This window comes from Lontra canadensis, unplaced genomic scaffold (genome assembly GCF_010015895.1).
Source record: "Lontra canadensis isolate GAN:19392208 unplaced genomic scaffold, GSC_riverotter_1.0 scaffold58, whole genome shotgun sequence".
NCBI lineage: Eukaryota > Metazoa > Chordata > Mammalia > Carnivora > Mustelidae > Lontra > Lontra canadensis.
Genome location: NW_022631052.1, coordinates 3092761 through 3118694, shown reverse-complemented (window position 1 = coordinate 3118694; position 25934 = coordinate 3092761). Strand labels below are relative to the sequence as shown.

At 46.4% G+C, this 25934-nt stretch overlaps 1 protein-coding gene across 2 annotated transcripts in view; it reads right to left on the bottom strand.

Moving 5' to 3' along the window:
* Nucleotides 1-25934, bottom strand: part of NOS1 (nitric oxide synthase 1) — an 82961-nt gene that overhangs the window by 19568 nt on the left and 37459 nt on the right. The window contains exons 8-18 of one of the 2 annotated variants that reach the window (XM_032876188.1): nt 23731-23870; nt 21905-22079; nt 18618-18719; nt 16935-17129; nt 16436-16521; nt 13925-14069; nt 12536-12640; nt 11907-11965; nt 10839-10940; nt 8940-9056; nt 3748-3922 (exon numbers count right to left, since the gene is read on the bottom strand). In XM_032876188.1, coding sequence (XP_032732079.1) covers nt 3748-3922; nt 8940-9056; nt 10839-10940; nt 11907-11965; nt 12536-12640; nt 13925-14069; nt 16436-16521; nt 16935-17129; nt 18618-18719; nt 21905-22079; nt 23731-23870 — 1401 coding nt within the window. The remainder of the gene's footprint in view (nt 1-3747; nt 3923-8939; nt 9057-10838; nt 10941-11906; nt 11966-12535; nt 12641-13924; nt 14070-16435; nt 16522-16934; nt 17130-18617; nt 18720-21904; nt 22080-23730; nt 23871-25934) is intronic. The other variant, XM_032876189.1, reaches the window with a different exon arrangement.

Sequence of the window (25934 nt, the reverse complement as noted above, 5' to 3'; positions counted from 1 at the left end):
TCAACCATCCATCCATCCATCCATCCAACTATCCATCCATCCATCCATCCATCCATCCATCCATTTACCCATCCATCCATTCATCCCTCTATTCCTCCATTCCTCCCCCTACCTGCCCTCCTTCTCTTCTCCTCTCCCTTCCTTCCCCCCTTTTCCCTTTCTTATTTCCTTCTATCCATCCATCCATTCATCCGTCTTTCCTTCCCTCCTTCCTTCCATCTGTCCATCTGTCCATCCATCCTTCCATTCTTCCATCTATACCTTCCCTTCCTTCCTTCTTTCTATCCACTCACCCACCCATCCACCCATCTATCCATCCCACCACGTACCGGCCAGCCATCAGTCTATCCACTAATCCATCCTATATTTTTTGAATGCTGTGACTTTAAGATTTAACCTCTAGGGGTGCCTGGGTGGCTCCGTGGGTTGGGCCTCTGCCTTTGGCTCAGGTCATGATCTCAGGGTCCTGGGATTGAGACCAGCATCAGGGCTCTCTGCTCAGTAGGAAGCCTGCTTCCCCCCACCCCTCTCTGCCTGCCTCTCTGCCTACTTGTGATCTCTTGTCTGTCAAATAAATAAATAAAAATCTTTTAAAAAAAAAGATTTACCCTCTACTTAATATGTAACTTTTATGTCATTTATTCCTAAAACCAATATTTGTAGAGGCCTAACATTAAGCAAGAAAATAAACACCTTAGGGGCACTTGGGTGACTTGGTCAATTAAGCATCTGTCTTTGGCTCAGGTCATGATCTTAGGGTCCTGGGATCAAGTCCAGCATCAGGCTCTGCACTCAGCAGGGAGCCTGCTTCTCCCTCTCCCTGCCCCCACCCTCCACTTGTGTTCTCTCTCTCTCAAACAAGTAATAAAATTGGGGCACCTGGGTGAATCAGTCAGTTAAGCATCTGACTCAAGCTCAGGTCATGATCCCAGGGTCCTGGGACTGAGCCTTGTGTCTGGCTCCTCGCTCAGTAGGGAGTCTGCTTTTCTCTTTCCTCCTGGCCCTCTCCCCTACTTGTGCTCTCTCTCACATGTGCTCTCTCTTTCAAATAACTAAAAATCTTTAAAAAATAAGTTGTCTTTAAAAGAAAAGAAAATAGACCCCTTAGAACACCCTAGCTATCTTATTCTAAAGATTTAAACACATTAAAAGCAGAACATATTGAACGTTTGAACATCTCCCTATAAATTATTACTTTTTTTCTATTTCTATTCTTTTTTTTTTTTTTTTTTTTTTTTTGCCAAGTTCATAAGTTCTCTGACTTTAGTAATCCTAAGAATTACCATTTGGAATTCAGGTTTTTGGGAAAAAAGCCATGGATAATTCAAGAGTGTTTTTGTTTTGTTTTAGGGAGACAGAGCATGTGAGCAGGGCGGGGAGAGGCAGAGGGAGGAGGAGAGAGAGAATCTCAAGCAGACTCCATGCTGAGTGCAGAGCCTGATGTGGGGTCTGTCCCATGACCCTGAAATCATGACCTGAGACACCACCGAGAGTCAGATGCTTACTGACTGACCCACCCAGGTGACCCAGTTCAAGAGGTTTTTAAGGGTAGCTTTAACCACTTTTTGGCCTTGTGTCGATTTTCAGAAAATCTAAACATCCGTCAACTGATGAATGGACAAACAAAATATGATACATACATACAATAGAGGATTGTGTGGCCGTAAAAATCAATGAAGTACTGATAAATACAATGTGGATGAACCTTAAAAATGTGCGAAATGAGCCAGTTTGAAAAGACCACATACTATAGGATTTCATTCACAGGAAACGTCCAGGAGAGGCAAAGCTACGGAGATAGAAAGTCAGTTAGTGGTTGCCAGGACCAGGAGTTTGGTGGGAGGATGGATGGGGTGTAGGGGGATGATAGCTAAAGGGTACAGTGGCTTAGTAACAGGCCCTGCTTCTGGGGTGCTCAAAGTGGGCTGATCGAAGTCAAGAACCATAGTGACCTCAAGGTAACAGAAGAAGTTATCGCCATTTTCCTTGTCTAGGGAGAAATGCAGAAACAGGCTGATGGACACAGCCTCCCCCCACAGATATCCAGATAGCTCAGGGCCTCAGTTTTCCCTTTTTCTCTCTATCTGCTTCTGCATGCAGGGTGGGAAGTGCCAAAGGAGTGACAGGAGGTTGCCTGGTGTCCTTTCTCCTGTGGCGGCTTGAGATGTGGCTCCACACATTCTGGCGTGGAGGAAGGAGCAGGTGGAGGTAGGGGGTCGGCATCCGTGGCTCTTTGTTTTTTCCAGGATAGCCAATCGAATCATGTCCCCCATGCAGCTAGGCCATTGTTCATTATTCTCCTGTGACCTCATATGTCTAGAATCACGCCATCCAATAGGATGTTCTATCATGATAGGAATGTTCTGTGCTGTCTCCTGGGATGACCACTAGCTTCTTGGGACTACTGAGTATGTAAAATATGCAGCCAAGGAATGGGCTCTTTAAGTAGAATCTATTTAATATAGATACTAAATAGAATTAAAAACTAATTAAAAATGATTAAAATTTTATACATCCATTATGTGTATAAAATATATAAGTAATTATTTTATGTAAGATAAATATATTTATGCAAATATGTGATATATAATATTTCTGTCCTAATATACAGTATTTTCTATTATAATTAAACATTTAATTATTTCTATGTATATACACACAGACATTTTTCATGCAATATAAAATTCATCATTTTAAAATGTACTAAAGTGTACAATTCCATGGTTTTTAGTGTGTGGAGAGAGAGTGCAACCACCACTGATATCCAGTTCCGGAACATTCTCGTCCTCCCAGGAGAAGCCCTGTACCCATCAGTAATCATTCCATTTTCCATTCCTCCAGAGCCTAGGCAACCAGAAATCTAATCTCTGTATGCATTTGCCTGTCCTGGACATTTCCTATAAATGGGAGCATAGACCTTTTGTGCCTGTCCCCTTTCACTCTGCAGGTTTGCAAGGCTCATCTGTGGTGTAGCAGGTGTCAATGTTTCATTCTTTTCATGGCTGAATCATATTCCATTATCTAGACATACCATGTTCACTTGTTCATTCATCCTGTTGAATGTGAATTCATGAATACTGACATTTAAATTGCACACGGGTTGGGGCGCCTGGGTGGCTCAGTGGGTTAAAGCCCCTGCCTTTGGCTCGGGTCGTGATCCCAGTGTTCTGGGATTGAGCCCCGCATTGGGCTCTCTGCTCGGTGGGAAGCCTGCTTCCTCCTCTCTCTCTTCCTGCCTCTCTGCCTACTCTCTGTCAAATAAATAAAATCTTAAAAAAAAATAATAGCACACAGGGCTATTGGCTCCCATATTGGTCAGCGAAGATCTAGCACAAGAGGGAAAAGCTTGTCCAAGTAGACAAATCGGAGACCTGAGCTCCAGGATGAGGCATGGCCCCCGGTGTGGCTACCCAACTTTATGTTTTTGGCCTACCTGTCTACCAAATGCAAGGGAGGGATGGATTCCTCCCAGCTCTGAAATCCCAAGACTATAATTTTCTTTTTATAGATTAAGTCTCTAACCATAATGCAGGGGGTTAGATTCTGGGTGGAGAATGTGTGTTTTAAGACCATCTAAACCCATCTGAGTTGTTGACAGCTGTATCCTGGCTGGATACATGAGGGAAATACTGGGGGTTCTCTCAAGTTTCTTCTATTTCTGATGGTGTCGGTACTCTGTCTTTGGAGTTCTTGAGGGTGGGTCGTGAATTCTCCCCTTAGGTCTCTGAGATCTGGGCCGGTGGTTACCTTGAAGACCTTCTTGGCCCAGGTCCTGAAAGCCTCTTCTTGCCCACAGAGCTCATCCCCTTCCCTCATCTTCAGGATTCTCTCTCCTCCCAGCTCCTCCAAGAGGGTGTCCACGGCATGTCCAAAGGCGCAGAAGTGAGGGTAAGCCCGGGAGCCAAGGCCAAACACAGAGAACCTGCCAAGGAGACAACAAAAGGTCCGTGTTAGGGGACTGTGGGGCGTGAGAGGGTATCTGGTATCATGGACACTGTATCCCCCTCCCCAAATTCATATGTTGAAATCTTAACCCCCAATTGTGGTTGTATTTGGAGATGGCACCTTTAAGGTGGTAACTGAGGTTAAATGGTGTCATAAGGTTGGGCCCTAGTCCAATAGGACCAGTGTGCTTAGAAGAAGCAGAAGAGATACTGATAGCACTCTCTCACTCTGACGGTGGAGAAAAGAGAGGCCATGTGAGGGCACAGCAAGATGGTGGCCATCTGCAAGCCAGGAAAAGAGGCCTCACCAGAAACCAATCCTACTGGCACCTTGATCTTGGACTTCCAGCCTCTAGAACTGTGAGAAAATAAGTATCTGTTGTTGAAGCCATACAGTCTAGTATTTTGGTTATGGCAGCCTGAGCAGACTAAGACATTTGGTTATCTCTAGAAGGACTGTGTTTAGCCCATGGTGATCAGATGTCCTTAAGCCCACCTGGGGAAGGCCATTTTATTTTTATTTATTTATTTATTTATTTTAAGGAGAAAGAGAACTCTCTAGGCTGGAGTAGCTGAAGAAAGTTTTCTTTCTTTCTTTCTTTCTTTCTTTTTTTTTTTTTTTAAGATTTTATTTATTTATTTGACAGACAGAGATCACAAGTAGGCAGAGAGGCAGGCAGAGAGAGAGGAAGGGAAACAGGCTCCCTGCCGAGTAGAGAGCCCGATGTGGGGCTCCATCCCAGGACCCCGGGACAATGACCTGAGCTGAAGGCAGAGGCTTTAACCCACTGAGCCACCCAGGTGCCCCGGAAAGGCCATTTTAAAACCTGGGAGCCCCTGGGGCCTCTTCTTATCTCTTTCTAGTTCTCTGTTAGCTGTGACCATCCCCAGGAGAAAATTCCCAGTGGTCCTAAGGAGGATGAGTTAGGGATAGTGATGACCCAGAACCATAGGTTTACTTCTCATGCGTCACTTTCTAAGCCACAGAAATTAGTCTACTTTTTTGGGAAGGCTTGAATTCTATCATGGACACAACCAGATGAGTTTTAAGTACAAAGGTAATGAAAATCATAATACAGCAGTCCTCAGGGTCCCATATATATATATATATATATATATATATATATATATATATATATGGGGATCAGAAGGACTTGTCATTAACACATCAAATGTTGTATGTTAACAAACTGGAATTAAAAACAAAAACTTAAAAAAAAAACCCCACATCAAACGTTGGTGGGTAAACAGGTTCTTCTAAAAGGGGATGAAAGGTTTATCAATATGCCAGCTCCACCTCTTGGGATGTCTATGAAATTCATTTGCGTTGTTGGGGTGCCTGGGTGGCTCAGTGGGTTAAAGCCTCTGCCTTCGGCTCAGGTCGTGATTCTGGGGTCCTGGGATCGAGCTCCGCATCGGGATCTCTGCTCGGTGGGGAGCCTGCTTCCTCCTCTCTCTCTGCCTGCCTCTCTGCCTACTGGTGATCTCTGTCAAATAAATAAATAAAAATCTTAAAAAAAAAAAAAAAAGAAATTCATTTGTGTTGCAAACCCTCTTTGCCTAGATACCAATAAAAACGTGGGTGTTTGAATCAGTGGGGGTCCAATTAAAGAGATTTTCCTCTCTGTTAAGGTGGGCTGCCTTGACTTGAGTATGAGAAGGGAAGGGCTGTGTCTCAGACAGCCACTCTTGCTAGTTCGCTGTCCTAGAGACACTTTATGTCACACTTACAGGGCTCGGTCCTGGCTGTGGGTCTGGACCTCACTGGGACCGGAGCGACAGGTTGGTAAGTGGGACAGGAACACTGCACCCCACTTTTTTCCCGGGTTGGAGTTTTCTGCTGCAGACTATCATCTCGCACAAGCCCAGATGTGGGGCTCTGTAAATTATTTCACGGTGGCTCTGGCTCTGGGTCTGAATCTCTTTGTTTAGGATGAAGGGGTCAATTTGGCTAAAGATTGAGATGGGGGATGCGGGGAAGGAGGAGGGGAAGCTGGGAAGGGACTCCCATTCTGTCATTGGAGAATGCACTTGAGATGGGTCCAGGCGTCTCACAGATCAAGTGAGGGTTAGCAGAGGTTAACATCTGGGGAGGAGCACTTTTGCCCCAAGCCATGCCCCTTAGCTTCAGCCCAGTGGGGATCGGAAATTCCTAGCATCAGTCATGACTTGTGGTTATGGCACTTGTTCCTCAAACATGCAATATTCATGTTCATGGCATCTGCCATACCGACTTCCAGTGATACTATTGTTTCCTTATTACTGCTGTTTAACTTGCTTTTAATTTGTACTCACTAGCTTATCAAACCCACCTGTGTTCACTAACAGATGGCTCAGGTGATTCATTCATTAGTATATTTCCTGGTACACCTGAGGACCTGCAGCCCAGTTACTTCCTAGGCTCACGTTTCCACCACGATCTTCACCTCATGATTTCAAACTTCCTATTGTAAGCCTCCAAACCAGGAACTAGCAAACTGCTTATACATGGGGCCAGAGAGTAAATATTTTTAGGTTTCTAGGCCAAGAAGCAAAATCGAAGCTATCATGTAGATACTTATGTAACAGACAGAAAACAAATTCCTGCACATTTTTATTGACAATAAAAGTTAAAAAACATTTTTATTACACTTACTGAGGATCGTGTTTTAGTACTATGTCTACTTATGAGGATCTATCCTCATAAGTATCCCTCCCCCTCATTTTTGAGGGGGAGGGATAGCGTTTTGCTTCATTGGGATTCAACGGTAATGTTTCCTATCATCGAGTGAGTTGCAAATGTTCCACTCGAAAAACCATTCCCAGCTCACAGGTTGTGGAAGAGTCCACAATGGCCCGGCTGAACGCACCTGCAGGCTGCAGCCTGCCAATGCCTGCCCTAAGCCATGATAGATTTAATATGGGAAAAGTGGGTCTGGCCGTCAAAGTACAAAACCGATGTTCAATGTCAAAACTAAAACAATGCACTGATGTCAAACCCTGTGGAATGAATAATACCAAGGGTGAACCCTTGTACAAATTATGCATTTTGTGTACTCATGATGTGTTGGTGTAGTTTCACCCATTATACCAATGTACTACTCTGGATGGAGATGGTAGTGGTGGGGGGGAGGCTGTTTTTGTTAGCGGCTGGGAAGGGAGCACAAGGGAAATTGCTGTATCTTCCTCTCAGTTTTGCTGGGAACCTAAAGCTGCTCTAAAGAAAATAAAATCTATTAAAAAGGGCACTGCTACAGACAAAGGGCTGATATCCACGATCTATAAAGAACTCCTCAAACTCAACACACACAAAATAGATAATCATGTCAAAAAATGTGCAGAAGACATGAACAGACAGTTCTCCAAAGAAGACATACAAATGGCTAACAGACACATGAAAAAATGTTCATCATTAGCCATCAGGGAGATTCAAATCAAAACCACATTGAGATACCACCTTACACCAGTTAGAATGGCCAGAATTAAGAAGACAGTAAACAAGTGTTGGAAGGGATGTGGAGGAAGGGGAACCCTCTTACACTGTTGGTGGGGATGCAAGTTGGTGCAGTCACTCTGGAAAACAATGTAGAGATTCCTTAAGAAATTAAAAATAGAGCTATCCTATGATCCTGCAATTGCACTACTGGGTATTTACTCCAAAGATACAGATGTACTGAAAAGAAGGGCCATATGTACCCCAATGTTTATAGCAGCAATGGCCACAATTGTCAAACTGTGGAAAGAGCCAAGATGCCCTTCAACAGATGAATGGATAAAGAAGATGTGGTCCATATATACAATGGAGTATTATGCATCCATTAGAAACGATGAATTCCCAACTTTTGTATCAACATAGATGGGACTGAAGGAGATTATGCTGAGTGAAATAAGTCAAGCAGAGAGAGTCAATTATCACACGGTTTCACTTACTTGTGGAACATAAGGAATAACACAGAGGACATTAGGAGAAGGAAAAGAAAAGTGAATTGGGGGAAATCGGAGGGGGAGACGAACCATGAGAGACTGTGGACTCCGAGAAACAAATTGAGGGTTTTGGAGGGGGGTGGGGGGGTTGAGAGGGCCTGGTGGTGGGTATTATGGAGGGCACGTATTGCATGGAGCACTGGGTGTGGTCCATAAACAATGAATCTTGGAACACTGAAAATAAAAAAAAAAAAGGGCACCGCTGGACATAAAACTTCAATATCTAGGACTCCTGTGATGTGAATTCATCTACCAAGCATTGCCGTGAGCAGGTATGAGAAGCTTCGTTTAGCAAAGTTCAGGAAGATTTGCAGCCAGGCCCAGATGTTCGGCTTACATTAGCCTTATGTTAACTAACATCGGCAAAACCAAGGATGTGACATCCAGGTTTCCTTCTTTCTCGTCGAAATGAATTCACAACTGTTGAAATACAAAATATCTGTCTGTGTCCCACCTAAAATGACCTCTTTGTATGTGACCCCTGTACTTTGGTAAACATGGGGTTGAGTCCATGTTTTTTGCATCTGACCGCACATTAGAGTCACTTGGGAAACTATGAAAGTAAAAGGCAATACTTGGGCCCAATTCTAGATGAACTACATCAGAATCTCTGGAAATGGGGCTTGGTTACTTGTATACTGCAAACATCTCCAGATGATTTTGATGTGTGTGCAGGGTTGAGAGCCACTGGCACATGGCAGGGGTACCTCCAGAAGCTTCTATCAGGTGTAAAACATATCACGGGGAAGCGTAGCTCATTGAGTAATTTCTAGGGACTAACAACCTTCAGCACACAGGATGATGGGTTGAGATTTGGGCGATGGAGCTCTGAGAGTATGTGTAGGAAGAGGTGACAGGAGAGCCCAGCTAGTGTGCTTAAACAGTCGGGAGGAGTCACCAGACAATGACAATACAGCTGGTTATTCAAAAGGAGGTTGGAAATAGGAGGGAGACCCCCTAACAAAAAGCTCACTTTGCAACTGAATCCAGCCCACCAAGATGTCTTCCCTGATGCCCTCAATCCTTGCTCACCTCACGTTTGCCAGGGGTCCAGCACTCTCGAAGTTGTCTCTGAGGTCTGGCCCGTCACCTGATGATTTATGGGAGTCAGAATATGAGGAAACGCTATTGAATCGGACCTTGTAGCTCCTGCCAAAACAGAAGAGAGCCTGTGAGTCCTGACTTGGAATCCCTTGCTGAGGTCGGCACCCCAAAGGATCTTCAAATGACCAGTCCTGTTTCTAGGACTTTCTCTCGCATGTTGAGACCATAAGTCGTCGTCTTCTTCTTCTTCTTCTTCTTCTTCTTCTTCTTCTTCTTTTTTTTGAGACCATAAGGCTTCTATGGACTCTTCCAGAATGGATCAACTTACCTTCATCCACCATGATGATAGCTAGTCATCTGCACATGACACTACTTGTATTTAAAAGGTTTCTGACCCCACTCGACTCAGGAATCTTGAGAGCAAGATGGTAAAAATGATTTAATGGGAAAAAAAAAGTCACAAATAGAACAGACCATCCCCTAACCATTAGACCACACTTCTTGGCTTGCCAAATTGTGATGAGCACACAAATCCTTCTGGGATGCTGCTAAAGGGCAGATTCTGATTCAGTGTATCTGGGCAGGGTGTGAGGTTCTGCATTTCTAAGAAGTACCCAAGAGATGCCAATGTTGCCAGTCCCCAGACCTCAGTCTGAGTAGCCAGGAGCTAAGTCAGTCTTAGCCAGTCAGCTAAGAACTAACTTGTGCTGCCCGCTATGGTAGCTCTGGGTATTTACTGAAACATAAAGTTCAATAGATTCAAAAGAAACACAGTTAAGTCTTCTGTTCCTCGCTTGTACTAGTCATGTGTTAAGTGCTCAGGAGCCACATGTGGCTAGTGGCTGCCATATTGGATAGTACAGTTGTGGAACAGTTACACCACCCTAGAAAGTTTTCCTGGATTGTGCCAGACAACTCCCATTCAATGCTCTCTCTCCATCAAGTTATGGACCTTGCATGTTTCAAGGAACTCTCATATTTCCCATTTCAAGGAAATGTGGAAAACGTTCTAGCACTGAGACATGGCATGAAAAGACATTGAATTTTTTATCAAACTCTTCTGAAGGGGATTGAAGGGGAAGGAAGATGTCACTGGGACGCAGACCTCATCATGAGAGGCTCGGGAGCCTTGAGACTTCAAAGAAAGATCCAGTCTCCCTCTTCTCCTCCAAAAGTGGGAAGTGTTGTTTTCAGGCAAAGAAAAACAACAACAAACAAACAAAACATAAAACAAAACAAAATCCCAAGACCAGAAAACAAAACACCCCCCCCAACAAAAGCCCAACACCCAAAACAAACCAAAACGACCCCCGCAAACAAATCCGAGTGCAAAAGACAAAAAAAGACACTGCGTGTTCTGGCAGGCAGGGCTTCTGAGCTGGACGTTCTTCAAAGTTTTCGTTCCAGCATCAGGAAAGTTCTAAATATATGTAAGTGTATTTTCTGCCCTAAAATAGTCTCACATTGAGTCATTTCTGCAAATAAGTCATGCAACATATCAGGGGGGTGGCTGTGTTGTTAGTGTGGGAGGGATGGTTAATGCTTGTGGGTTAAAAATAACGGCACATGTATTTGTATGAGGTTTGAGGTTTTTCCAACCGCTTTCCTCTTTGTTTTTATCCTTTGATCCTCTCAGCCACTCCCAGAGATGGCTGGGGCAGAGACGGTTTCTCCCCATTTGGCAGATGAGAAAGACTGAGGCCCAGAGAGGTCAAATGCCTTGCTCAAGGTTGCGTGGTGAGTTAGTGGCACAGCCTGGGTTAGGACTCAGGTCTCCTTGAGATGCAGGTGTGGCCTTGGATGCTTGGGCATTGGGCACACCCCTCCCGCATGCATACATGAACACAGGGCACACACGCCCATGTACACAGCACACACACACTCTACCTCTGCTGGCTGTCACGGGCTGCAGCCAGACCACGGACTCCTGGGTCACCTTGGGGGAGGGGAGGCCCTTTACGGGGAAAGAAACGCAAGGGTTCCGGGTACCTAGAGGGGAGAACGGATGGTGCCCTCTCTCTCCCTGAAGGAGGGGTGAGGGGGAGCCTGTGATGGTCACCTGGAAAGGAGAGGGGCAGGGAGAGCAAGGACAAAGGTGGCTAAGCAGGAGGGACGCAGCTATCCCTTGGGAATGGAACGTATGTGAGCTCGGCAACAGGTGCTTTGCTAAGGAGAAAACCAGGAGAGGTTTTCTGTGGACCAGGGTCTCTAAACACCAGTCAGCTAAGGCATTTGCTCTGCTCCGTGCTGGAGGAGACGCCATATCGGGCTCCTTGAAAGAGAGCTCAGCATGCACATGCTTTATGTTCTCTGCTTTATGCGGGAATTACGGCTTTGCAAGGGTACTCGTGATGACAGACCACTTTATGAAATCTCTTTAGAACCCAACCCTGCATTGGGACGCAATTTCACCACAAACATCTTTTGGCTACAGTTTTTTTTGTTGTTGTTTTCTTTTTGTTTTTTTTGTTTGTTTGCCTTAGGAGGTATCTCATCTTCGGAACTCAACCTCTATACTAGCTAGAACTCTACCAGGAGCATCCCATGGAACAGTTCTGGGGAAAGAAACTCATTTTCGCTGATTTCAAATGTATGTTTCCAAAGTGGAGAGATAATAAGAACCAGTGTCTACACTTAGGGGGTTCTGAGTTTTCAAAAGGCGCCCACATCTATTTTCTCCCTTGGTTCTTACAAGTTAAGAAGTTAAGGCAGGTATAACAAGTCCTATTTGATGGAAAAAGAAACTGAGGCATGGGGCAGTAAAGTCACCCAAGGAGCCAGAACATGAGCCCCTAGTGAGCCCCAGACACCCACCAGCTAACACTGCTCACAAGGGGACCTTAAGTCACAAAAACCAGCCCGCACTCAAACGTAAACCCCAGATGCCAAAAGACAATCTTCAGTTACCCCCCCACCCCAATTATGTGATGCGACCCTGGAGGGTCATTCACTTACTTCCTTTCCTCGTGCACAGAGTTGGGGTGCCTCATTTCCATCAAAGCGCAGCCGAATTTCTGGAAGCCAAAAGAGATGACTGAAACATGGAGTGGGACTTAGAAACCCGGAACAGGGTTGGGCGTCCGGGGTCCTGGCTGACACATCAGGCACATGCCTGAAGCCTCTGGAGGCCAGGATGCTAGGGACAATCAGGGGTTTGAGCTGGGCAGCTGTGTCTTCCACATGGGCGGGTACACGTGGAAGGACACGCCGATGAAATGACTCCAGGTGTGGACCTACTTCCCCCAGCACACAAATCCCCACTGTGGCTTTCTCTTTATAAAAATACCAACCCTGCTTCTCTTATCTGGAGCAGGGGATGTCAAAGTCCTGATTGGGGATTCCGTTCCAAAGCACGGCAGCTCACTCAGGAGGGAACATTTTCGCTGAGGATTGACTCATCAGTAGACATCATGAGACTGAGGTCTCAGAATTGTCCAATCTTTGTGGAACTTGGATCCAAATTGAAGTCATGGGCTTTCAAGGCCCTGGGAGGATTTGATGTTGACTGGCAGGTGTACCTGCTGCCCTTCCTCCCGCCCCCATCCCGATGGAGAACATGATAGAACAGGTGAAGGTCATCTTACCTCCCCATTCTCAGGGGGGTCTCCATTGCCAAAAGTGCTGGTAACCACGAGGACGAGAGTTTCATGTTCCAGATGTACAATGTCATATTCTTCCATGGACATCACCTAGGAGGGTGAGGATGAAGGAAGGGGGGAGAGGAAGGGAGAACGTGACAAGGAGAAGAGGTAAGAGAGAACAAAAAGTGATGGGGGAAGGAGAAGAGAGACAGAGGAAAAAGATGAGTCACCTTGAGCCATCTCCTTTGGAAGAAGAACCAAAAGTTCTGGGTGTCACTATTTCAATGGGCTCAAGTGGGTAGAACTAGACGTTTTTTTTTGGCTGTGTGGGGCCTCTCTATGGTCACCGTGGCCTGAAGGACCATAAGAACCATAAAGAACCTGGGAGCGATGGTGGAAGGGGTTGGCCGCTGACAGAGACAGATCTTGATTGAGATCCTTGGGCTTATGCCTAACTGATCCTGGAATCTTCTTGACCACATTTAGGCTGGGAATGGCCCAGCTGGCTCTGACCAGGTCTGCTTAGACTCCTTGCTAATCCTCCCTCCACCAGCATGGGACCTGGGCCAAATAAGTCTGAGATTCCTGTTGTAAGGAAGATTATTGACCTATAACCTAGCATGTCTTGAGCAACGTTTCTCTAAGTAGGTTCTGGGGAAACCCAGTCCCTTGAGAGGCTCCTTGAAAATAAGTGAGCCATGAACTAACATGCTTATATTCCAACCCCTTTTCATTTGGATTAGAATACAGTAGACCTTGAACAACATGGGTTTGAACTGCGTGGGTCCACTTATACGTGCGTTTTTCCCAATAAATACGGTACAGTACTGTCAATGCATTTTCTCTTCCTTCTCGTTTTCTTAATAACATTTTCTCTAGGTTCCTTCACTGTAAGAATAGAGTATATAATACACACAACATACAAAACAGGTGTTAATCAACATGTTATCATTAAGGCTTCTGGTCAGCAAGAGACTATTTTAGTAGTTAAGTTTGGGGAGAGTCGAAAGATATATGCAGATTTTCAGCACCTCGACCCCCATGTTGTACAAGGGTCAACTGTATGGACTTTCTAATTGAAGGCTCTGAGATTGAACTGTGTTTAATGCAGAGCTTTCCAAACTCACCCCAGAACGTTTTCTCATAAACCCTCTAAGATTTGGCTCTGAGATGGGGTTTCATTTTGTGATTCCTGGACTCTCCTGGAAGGACATGGGAAGATGGGCCTCAAAGTCCCCTGCAATTTATGCAAATATGCATGTGCATGCCGAAGGGCACCTCGAGATGTGCTTTCATTCATTCTCAAAGGTTCTTCTCTGTTGACCTCCCTCCTTCCCTTCCCAACTGTGTTCACCATGACGGGCCAGGGAGCTGGCACTACCTCCTACCCACCTTGGCATCAAAGGCATGTTTGAAGATCTCGCACAAGGTTTTAGCATAAGCCTGTGACTTGCCCGTTTCTGTGGCATAAAGGATGGTCGCCTTGACCCTCTTGGCCATTGCTTGTCCCATGAGCTTGGCTGAGAACTTGACGGCTCTGGGGAGAAGAGGATGGAGAGGAAAATGGGAAATGTAGAAAGGAGGGAAGATGCTAGACTGGGGCTTTTGGGCAAGAACCAATATCCCTGAAAAGTAGTGGGAGAGAACTTACTCTCTTGATCTCTGATGGTTTCAGGGACACTAGAAGCCCGAGTCTAGCAACATACTGACCTCTTTATTAAACCCTCCAGAGCAACTAGTCATGAGCTAACACAGTTGGTTAGTTTTGTTAGTTTGTTGCTTGGTTGATCAATCCCAGTCTTGAGAACCTTGGTTTGCCAAGCATGGCCCCCATATATGATCGTTCATTCATTCATCAAATGTTTCTTGGGTGCTAACTCATGTGCCGGGCATAGTTGTTATATGAGCTGAAAAATATAGACATGTAGCTATCATGAAGCTTTCATTCTAGTGTGTGTGTGTGTGTGTGTGTGTGTGAGAGAGAGAGAGAGAGAGAGAGAGAGAATATATCACTAATAAATCACTAGGTATTGAGTTAGAAGGAATTTAGAGGTTTATAAATCCACGAAGGAAGGACTAAATCAGGCTTCATCTTCAGGGTCTTGCACAGAGCCTGATAGCTAACAGGCACTAAATAAATATCCATCGAAAGAGGAAATGAATTTTAAAGATGCTGTTCCCACCAAAGTCCTGGGGAGTTTGAATAGCAAGGCTGGGCTCTTTCCAGTTAAATGGAGAATTCCGAACCTGGGTTCCTTCCTTCCTGTTGATGAGGGCACAAGAGTGGCAGACAGGCAGAGGCTCAGGAAGGCCTGGGCTCAACTCCTGAGCCAGCATCCCTGGTCCAATGAGGATCCTCGGAGTAGGCAAATTGTTAATTACCCCCACCTGAGGATGATAGGTGGTAAATACATTTTGGAGAATCAGGGAAACCACCCACACTGCAGGAGGACCCTGAGCTCAGGGGGAGAAACAGAAAAGAATAAAAGGTGTCTGGAGGATTCCCTTTGAGTGATCGGAGCATAAAAAAGCATCTATAATTAACTACCATTGTTTCTATCCCACACTTAATAGTGCAATTAATGTTTTAGATTTCTTCCTCCTTTTTCTTCCTGAAACAGTTGAACTGAAGTGAAGCCAAAGGCTGCCCTCCCCGAGAATATCTGTGATTCTCTTGTTAGAGAATGGTTGCTGATGTGTTCTTGTGTGGCTGGAAGATGGGGATTAGGTGCAGGGAGAGAGAGGGGAGGAAGACAGAGGAAGAGAGAGGGCATGAGCCATGTTAATGGAGCCAGAACCTAGGTTTGGAGTCACCAGGGCCTGGCTTCTGGGGTTCATGGAATGGATGGCATCTGTAGGGATTGCACCCTGAGAGTGTTGGACCAGAGAGTGCTGATAGAAGGGCCGCTCAATGCATGCCCAGATTCTCTGCCAAAAGGTTAACTCCAAACAGGGGTCTGTGCTGACGGGGTCTGTGGAGTTCACTTTCTTTAGGAGAAGGCTGGCCTCCCCATCGGATCATCTCAGTCACCCTCCACCTCATTAGTCAGCGGGTCCCTTGGTTGGCCACACATTCTCCAGGAATTATTACTCTTTGGTGGCTTGGCACATAACCTCTTTCCCTCCCTCCTTCGCTCAGTTAAGTGTCTTCATCTCATTCTTCAGCCCAATTGTCATCTTCTGAAGGAAGCCCTCTCTGACCTCCCAAACTCGGTTAGTTCTATACACGGCACCATGAATCAGCCCTCAATGGCACTTGCAATGTTTACTGTATTTGTGTGATTCTTGGAAAATGAACGGCTGTGAGCTTTGATAGGAGCAACATTGATCTGGCTCATCAGACATCGCTGGAGACCAGCACAGTGCCTGGCACAAGGTAGACCCTCAGTATTCATTTCTTGGCCAAATGGTTGAATGAATGAATGAACAAGTGATGTTAGAGTTCAGCCCTGGGTGAGAGCCCTCTTGAGTTGGCTCATCCCGGTTCCTCCCACCTCTGGGTTCAGTGACTTCCTGTTGGTAGCTTGAAATTGGCCATGGAGGAGTAGTTACACCATGGAAATTGGCAAATGTTACAAATCTATTATTTGTAACATTTTATTATTATTATTATTACTAGAGCCACTCTTGTTATTTTTTGGAAAGCTGGCTTATCAATAGGCCACTGCCCTTCAGACAAGAATTTAGGACATGGAAGTGAGGAACGTGAGGCTGGGAAGGAGAAAAGTTGAAGCAACATCCACATCTCAGACCCTCAGGCAAAGAAGGCATGAGGGGGTCAGAGAAGATGGAGAAGCCACATCACATGAGGGGTCAGAGGCACAAGCATCTGCCCAGCCTCCTCTTTTGGGACTCTCTGAGTTTGGAGGCACTACTATTCCCCACCCATTTGAGGTGACTTACTCTGCCAGTTTCTTGAAGCCGATGGCTCGCCGCTTTGTGGGGGTTCCATTGGTACCTTTCCAGACGTGGGTGTTCCAAGGCTCAGGCTGGGAAGAGAGGACCATGGTCAGTGCAGTGAGGAAGTCTAGTTCCCCTCAGGGGACACACAGGACTTCCTGGGTGCTTGTGGTTGCCCAGCTATGTCCAACCCTCAGTCCTTGAAGGGACTGATTCTGCTGCTGTTGTACATAGGGGTCTTTGTATGGAGTAGCTGGTCCAGTCTCCCTGCATTGTCCATCTAGACTTTCCACTCAGCCCTCGATCCTTCTCAAACACTCTCCAGAGGACCCCATTAGTCTCTGAGCTAGAGCTGTGCTGGCCAATATGGTAGCCGCCAGCTACATTGGCCATGGTGCCCTTGAGTGCCCAAAGAGCAAGTCTGAATTCAGACATGCTTGAAGCAGAACATGCATCCCAAATATTGAAGATTTAGCACCAAAGAGGCAGAGAGGGGCAGGACCTGGTATTCGAAGGAGGGGGTGAGCCGGTAGTTGAGCATCTCCTGGTGGAAGACTGGGGTGATGCTGCCGGACATGGGGGGCACAATCCACACCCAGTCAGCGGGGCAGCCCCCCCGGCAGCGGTATTCATTCTCCATGTGCTTAATGAAGGACTCGGTGGCCGAGTGGTGGTCAACGATGGTCACTTTGTCACTCTGTGGGAGGAGAGGGGACGGGGAGTCAGGAAGGAAAGGAAGCTGGGTTATTTCGGGACTCCCGTCCCCATCGAGCAGCGTTTCCCAGAGGGGGTTCCTGGAGACGACGTGAGGCGGTGTGAAGTGATTCTCCACATGTCCCTCTCAGTTGTACCCAGGGGAGAGTCTCCTTTTGGTGCTAACCCATTTTTAATGCCTCTCTTGCCAATTTTCCTCTCCCCCCCCCCCCACCGCCATTTTTCACCAGAGAGAAGAACCTCAGGCAGCACTGAGCCAGAATTTAACAACTCTATATTGTTTCCTTTGTGTTTATTTGCTTATTAATTTACTTAATATTATAATTACCTTCTATTTATGGCAACTGATACTAACCCTCCATTTATGGTGCTGATGTAAAATCCTCTTAAACATTTTTAAGTACTCAGGAGGAGTTTATTAAAATTAAGACACAGAAATTGCGGTGGAGGTGGGTGGACTGCCTATCTAGGTAACTCGCCCCCGGGGCCCATGCTGGTAGGCTGGTCTGGATTTGAACCTTGTCTGAAGAGCGCTTTCCCTCTCTGTCCACAAACCCCTGCCCCTTTCTGCATCTTCCTTCCTCAATTCCTCATCTTGCTCATATCTCTCCTATCTCTGGCTCACCGGTCTTCATGCCAGGCCCCCAGCCCACCAAACTACGCTCCATCCTTCTCAATGACTCCCCAAAACCCACTCCTCCACACTTAAGACAGAAGAGGGGACTTTCTTCCCCCTCATGCCAACTCAACCTGTCTCTTCCCTGGGATGTTCCTGCGTGTGCCCATTCTCTCTATGCCTAACATGGAGACCCATAGTCCATATTCATATGTATCCATGACTTGATCTGTTCATTCTACTGTGTGTGCCTTCCATGGATGACTAGAAGAGCCTAGGTTCCCAGACTCCCAGCCCGCAGAGACAGAGCTAGCTGGTGTCTATTACAGAGAGTGATCTCTGTTCTACAGTCTTCTATAGACTTCTGCCTGGGAGAAGGCCAGCTAATGCCTGTCACCCTGGCACAATTATTAGCAGTATCTTCCTTTTGCTCTCAAAGTCTCACGTTTTAGATACTAAATTCTACAGCTATCCTGTGTAATTCCACCTACCAGATCCACACGTTCAGAGGGCCGATATGCTTCTGATAACGAAGATGGGTATTCGTGTATGCTATGTGATAGTCTGAACCCCAAAGAGGTGGCAAGACACAGAGGATGCCTGCTGTCCCAATTCCAATAAATCATAAGCAACAAGTCCCAATGCCCCTCCCCCCACCTATTCATCTCTTCCTCAAACAGTCTCCACCCAAGATCCAAAACGGAGATCAAGGCATGTGTGTTGGGAAGTAGAACTTGCTGGTGAACAGATCTCCCCCCTCCTGGTAGCCAGGTCTCTTGACCTTCTGTTCGAAGCCTCTGGAAGGCTTTAGTGCTCCCTGGAGGCTTGCCAACCAGGGTGTGTGCCCTGCGCTACCTGGAAGCTATAGAGAACAGCAATGTTGATTTCCACCAGCGCCTGGTCCTTCCACAGGGAGGACGTCTTCCTCATGTCCAAGTTCATCTTCTTGGCCACTTCCTGAAACAGGAACGAAGCACAGACTCACAGGCTGGGCCACCGCAGGAGAGACAGGGCTACCAATGAACTTCTTCACCAAGTAGTTAACTCACTGCCAGGCTGACAAACTCACTCAAAAGACTTTTCTATTGAGAACCCACTGGTAGCAGAAAGCTAGAGTGACTTGGGTGGCCATTTTATTTTTGAGCTTACCTTCTAGTGAGGGAGAGAGACAGTTAATATCGTGATAAATGCTAATTCCTAGGGAGAAAATAAGACAAGGGAGGGAGATGAAGAGGGATAAGGGGGCCAGACTAAGCCAGGGTAGTCAGGAAAGACCCACCTCCACAGAAGGTGGCATTATCGGGTGAGACCCAGATGATGAGAAGAAGCAAGATAATATCTGCAGGTCTACAGAGGGAAGGTTCTAGGCAGAGAGAACAGCCCAGGTGCAAAGACCCTGAGGTGGGATCAGGCTTGTACCATCTAAGATATAGAAAGAAGGCCAGTGTATTTGAGGGGCGGAAGCAGTATGCCAGGGGAGCTGGTGGGAGAGAGAAGCAGGACTGGATCGTGCAGGATTTGGGATAAGCCTAGGAGTCAGGATTTCATTCCAGATATCATGGAGAGGGTCTTTGGAGGGTTTTAAGCGGAAGAGTGGGTCTGGAAGTGACATCATCTGCTTTCTAGAAGGAAAAGCTCTCCACTGATCCTGCTCTATGTCTGGAGAGTAGCCATGCTTGGGATCCACATTGCAGGGGCTTTGAGCTCAGGGGAACACCTGCCTTGAGTCTATCTGACAGATAAGGAAACTGAAGCTCAGTGAGATCCATAGAGCCATTTGGCCTTGGAGCTGGGGTCCAGGCAGGGGCCCAACCTCCAACACCCGAGAGCAGCTACCCAGCTAGCCGACTGCATTGGCTACAATGGAAACAAACCAGCTCCTGACAACTCTAGCTGAATCAGGGGCTGATGTCAGGAGTGGGGAAGACCCAACGGCAAATTCATTAATTAGAGCTTTGCTTTTCCTGTCACTTGTGGGAGCCCAGGTCTCATTATGGGGCTAGGAGGCGACAATTTCTCAGGTTTGGGGAAACGGCTTCCCAGGCCAGCTGTCAACATTTGTACATAACAGAGATTGGACTGGGAGGGCTGGTGCGGGAGTGTGTCTCATTTACGTTACTCGGGGAGGACTGCCTAGAGTGGAAATGTAAGCAGAGACCACGAAAGCAGATCTCATATTAATCCATTCTTTGCGGCTGGGGTGCTAGGGTCTGCTGTGGTCCTTTGGCAGTGACACATCCACAGAAAGAAAGAAATTTTCCGCTTTCCATAAATACATACAAAACTTGAGTTATCTTACGAGAGAGCAAAGTGTCTGTGGCCATGATGTTGCCATTGTAACTTCCCCACCATTACTGTGGTTACAAGAATGGAAAGCAGTTGCAGGGGAAAAAAAAAAAAAAAAGACTCTATGATTAAAAAAAAAAAAATCCCCACATGTGATTGGAGCCACATCTATGGAAATTGCCTAAAACGTCTTTTCCTTTCCTGCTGTAAGTTTGCAGAGATCAGTGGCTGCCCAGTAGAATCTTCTAGGGAGCTTTGAAAAATGCTGGTATTGAGGCTCTATCCCTGAGCAATTACATCTAAATCCCGGTGAGTGGGACTCAGGCATAATATAGTCCCCTAGGTAATTCCAGTGTGTGGCAAGGCTGAGGACCCCTGGCTTCTGTTTCCAAGCTAATACCCATGGGATTTTTAAAAAAATTGAGACATCGTGGGCATATAACATTGGTGTGAGTTTTAGGTATACAGACTTAAGGTGCTGGTTTGATACATTTACATAGTGCAATATGATTACCACTGTTAACACCTCTATCATGTCACATAATTATTATTTCTTTTTCTGTGTTGGGAACAATTAAGACCCAGTCTCTTAGCAACTTTGAAGTTTATAATTCAGTATTGTTGACTATAATTACTCTTCTCTGCATTAGATTTCCAGAACTTATTTATCTTTCTGCTGCAAGTTTGCACCCTGAAACATCTCCTCCCTAACTCCCCCACCCACCAGCCCCTGGTAACCAGCATTCTGTTCTCTCTTTATGAATTTGGCTTTTTTAGATTCCACATACAAGAGATATCGCAAAGCATCTGTCTTTCTCTGTCTGACTTATCTCACTTGGCACAACGTCTTCAAGGTTATGCATGTGAACACCCATGGACTTTATTTTGTTATTATTATTTCTAAAGATTTTACTTATTTATTAGAGAGAGAGAGAGAGAGAGAGAACAGTCACAGGCAGGGGGAGCGGCAGAGGGAGAGGGAGAAGCAGATGCCCCACTAAGCAGGGAGCCCGATGCGGGGCTCGATGCCAGCACCCTGGGATCATGACCTGAGCTGAAGGCAGACACTTAACCAACTTGAGCCACCCAGGCACCCCACACCATAGATTTTAACAGAAACCTAATGCTTGATTATGAGTTCCAGTCTTGCCTTATTTACTGTGTGACATAAGCCACAGTGCTTAACTTCTCTGTTTCTCTTGCCTCCTTTTGAAACACCGCCGGCCACGGCAGACAGTTGTTAGGAATAACAGTTGCTGGCAAGACCACAGCTATCCTGAGGCATCTGCCAGATTTGAGCTCCAGACGCTACCCTGGCAGCCCTTAGTAGATGAGGATGACTCAGCCAAGGAGGGAATCAGACCCTCCACAGAGAGGTGCATATGCTGACGCACCACTGCCAATCCTCCTCCCTTGTTTTTCAGGAAAGAGGCAAGAAACATCCCGAGTTCATGGGTCATTTTCAAACCATTCTAATAAAAGGCTGTGTAAGCCAGATGACTAGGAACCTGGACCATAAGTCAGACTGAGTTCTCATCCCCACTCTGCCACTGGCTAGCTGGGTGACCTTGAGCTTGTCCTCTAACCTCTGAAAGGCCTCAGCTTCCTCATCTGTGAAATGGGGATTATCAGACGCAGAGGTGATACACAGTGCTTGGCACAGTGCCTAGCTCACAGCCCCTGTGCTGTTCCCGTCGCAGACGATCTGAGATTACCGGGGGCTTCACCCGCGGTGCAGTTTCTGTTCTAACCTCTTCGGGTTTCCAAGACCCAAAGCTCGGACGTGGGGACGGAGCGCTGGACCCGCCCCCTCTACCTCCTGTCTGCCCATTGCGATGGCCAGGGAGGGACCTCACCTCCAGGATGTTGTATCGAGAGTTGTCACAGTAGTCGCGGACGCCGATCTCTGTGCCCATGTACCAGCCGCTGAAGGGGCAGGCGCTGAACTCCAGGCCGCCAATCTCCAGCAGCATGTTGGACACAGCGGGGAGGCCATACCACTTCAGGCCCAGATCCTTGAACCACTCAAACCTGCGAACAGCGACAAGGCCCAGGTCACCACGGGGCAGGAGACTCTCAGGCAGACGCGTGAGTGAGGCAGTCGGAGTCCGGGGATGTGGAAATGCCAGCAGCCTCCTGGGCCTCGCAGGGTCAGCCCCTGACCCCTGGGCTCCATTTCAGACTGGTAGGATCGCAGGCTCCACAGCCAGGCCCAATGATACACATTTTTAATGTGTCTCCCAGGTGATGTGGAGGAACATGCAAGCCTGGGAGCCACTGCACTGGGCTGCCATTGATCTCCCGAACCCATTCTGAAAGCTAATCCAGGAGGAAGGGAGTCTTGCCAAATTCCTTCCTACCCCAGGGCCTTTGCACGGCATGTCCTTCCTCCCAGGATCCTTTCTCTTCCTTCTGTGTCTGCCCAGCCCTTACCTAACCTTTAATTCTCAGCTAAAATATTGCTTACTCTGGAAGCCCTCCCTGACGCTCAGTTTAGGCTGGGTCAGGTGGATTGATGCCTCTGGGGATCATAAAATTTCTTTTGTAGCACTTTGTTAGAATTAAATATTTATTTAGGTAAGAGTATATGTAAGTTATTCTTCTTGGGATGGAGAACACCATGGAGGCAGCGACCAGCTCAGCTATGAAGGGTTGCACAATGCCTGGCCCAGAGCAGGATTCATAAACCATGTTGATGGAATGCATTGATGAATGTAGGCCAGGTTTCACCGGGAAGATTGGGTGAGTTCTCAGATACTGGGCAGTGTCAGGAGCCTCAGGAAATGTGTTCCCTCTCCAGGGATGGGACAAGGGTGAAGTCATTAAGACTCTAGCCTTGGGTGCAAAATTTAAGAGGGCTCTAACAAATCCAGTAATCAAGACCAGTACTATTTTTTTTTTTTACATTATATTCTAAATTAACTCCATGTTTTCCAAACAAAATCAGTGCCCCCCCCCCCAAAAAAAAAATCCACAACAAACCATCAAAACTTTAAATAAAGACAGGTCTCACCTTGCACATGCACGGCTCACCTTGCTTGCTTTACCTGAATTTCAGCCCTGAACTGGATCCTGTCTTTACTTAAAAATTTCACATAAACATTTTAAAATTAAAGTTTGATAATTTTTTTGATACAAAAATTAATTTTTATAAAAAGATTGCATTAAAATAATATTTGGATTATTGAGATTTTTGCCCTCCCCATCCCCATTTTGCCTCCAAGGTCAGGGTCTCACTATGGATTTCCTTCACTCTCAAAGTGTGAATTCCGTTCATGCTGCTGGCCTGGCTCTTACAGTTCCTTCCTGGCTCCAAATTCCTTCTGGACTTGACTCACGTCAGGTTACATAGTTTTAAACAGCTCTATTTAAAATGAGTGCCCACAACAAGACAGGAGGTGCTTCTGGCTTTCTGGAAAGCTGGAAAAAAGGCTGGAAAAGGGCAGGTCCCGGTTGACTGCATAGGAGTGGGGTGAGGAGGGAGATTACGGTTCAGAAGAGATGGTCATCCCCTGGCTGGTCAAGGAGGACTTACTGCTTGGGGGAATACACTGTGAGCAAGGAACTAAGACCCCCTTTCTGCCTCTGTCTGGGCTAGAGGGAGAGTTGGGGGTTAGGGAGAGGCAGAGAGGGGCACTGGGTGAATCCCCCCCACCCCCCTCCCCCTGCCAGTTCCTCTTACTTGGGGTGCCTGATAGGCACTTCCAACACCAGCTCTGGGGGGATCTGGAACAACTCGGGGTCATTGCCGTTGGCCTGGAGCAGGAGTGGCAGGACATCGAAGCGGCCCCTTGGGGGTTTCCAGCCCTGCTGGACGCAGATCTGCAACCAGAAGTGGCCAGGTCACACCACCTCCACTGCTACTGTACCCCAGGCCCCCCAGCCACAGCGGCGGGGGGAGGAGGCGCAGAGATCCCAGTGCAAGCTGGCCAGCAGCACTTTCCTCTGGAGGCTCTGGGCCACGTTGTTCTTGCCCACCGGGGACTCCCGGACGGCAAGAATGGAATCTGACTGTTTTATCTACACCACCCTCGAGCCCAGGGGCTGGCACGTCCTAGGTACTCACTCTGGAACTGCGTGCATCAGGTACCCTGAGATAGAGAACCTACCACATTTGATGAGGGCAGAATGATTAGAATTTGCGCATAAACGCATCTGTTAGAGCAGATGTTGAATCGAAATATAAAGCAAGCCACATAGGTAATTGAAAATTTTTTAGTAGCTACCTGTAATTTAATCTAATTTTTTAATTTTTTAATTTTAATTTTAATTGTTTAAAAAGATTTTATTTATTTACTTGACAGAGAGAGACAGAGTCAGAGAGGGAACACAAGCAGGGGGAGTGGGAGAGCTTCCCGCTGAGCAGGGACCCTGATGCAGGGCCCGATCCCAGGACCCTGGGACCACGACCCGAACTGAAGGCAGATGCCTAAGGACTGAGCCACTGAGGTGCCCCTTAAATTTTAATTTTTAAATAAGATTTTATTTATTTGAGAGAGAGAGAGAGGAAGAGTGAGTGGGAGAAGCAGACTCCCTGCTGGTCAGGGAGCCTGATATGGGGCTCAATCCCTCATGACCTGAGCCGAAAGCAGACACTTAACCGACTGAGCTACCCAGGCTCCCCTTTAGTAGCTACATTTGAAAAAGTAAAAAAAGAGCCCAAATATAAAGCCAGTGACATAATTTAAATAATAGGCTCATTTAAATATGTTTTAATTTCAATAATATTTGATTATTAATGATCATCATAATATTTATTATATCGGTATTAACTTATCAATATTATATTAAATAAAGTACCGATAGCAATATATTCTAATAATATATTTAACATTTAAGTTAAATATGTAATATAGTTATCTGATAAATATATCGAATATATATAACATACAATTGAATGTATTAATCATCATTAATGTCATAATGATAAATTCTTAAACACATTATTCATATTACTATAATAAAAGACATTTAACAAATGTCAATACATTTATTAATTCAATCGGTATATTAATTTTTAATAAATATAATAGTCTAAAATTATCTACAATATTATTTCAATATGTAACCAAGATGAGAATTATTAATGAGCTATTTTCCACTCTCTGTCTTGTTCTCAGTCTTCGAGATCTGGTGTGTGTGTTACACTTACGACACACCTCAATTTGGATTTTTCCGGGGCTCACCAGCCACACGTGGCCAGGGGCTGCCCCACTGGACAGCACAGGGAGAGTGGGTGTTTCTGTCTGCAGTGTCCGTAGAAAGAGGAAGCACGAAATCAGGGGCTTAGGAGAACACGAGCTGTCAGCAAGGTCTCTGGAGACAGAAGGGGAGGAAGACACTGGCGTTTCTGTTCCAGTGGCCAGGAGGACAAGGTCAGCCAACTTTGCCGTTAGCGCTCAGCCAAGCCGAGCCGAGAGTCTGGCTGCGTCGGAATGGGCACAGGTGCAACTCCTGGTCGCCCTGGTTACAGCCCCTTTCCTCCATAATAGTATTTTAATAAGAAAAGCCACATGCAAATGAAGTCAGCTGTCATGAGGGACTGGAGAAGCATTTGCTCTTGCCAGCTCTGTCCTGAGGGGTGGTGTTTGAGGAAAGAACAGAGATGAACTTCAACTGGGGATGAGTGGGTGATAAATAAGAGGGGAGCTGGGCTGTGTGCCCGAGCTCGTTCTCGGCATGGGTCTGCCTGCGGTGTCTCTTATGGGCACAGGTGCTGGAAGCTCCCGTGCATTACCTGTCATACCTGTCTGAGGCCTCACAGATGGGGAGATGGTGGTGTTCGTTTTCCGGCTGGCTTTTATGAACTGACTTGGGCCACCAGAAACTGGGGTCGTCTTGGTACGATGCAGAGACAAGCCCATCCAAAGAAGGGCTGGGTAGCTA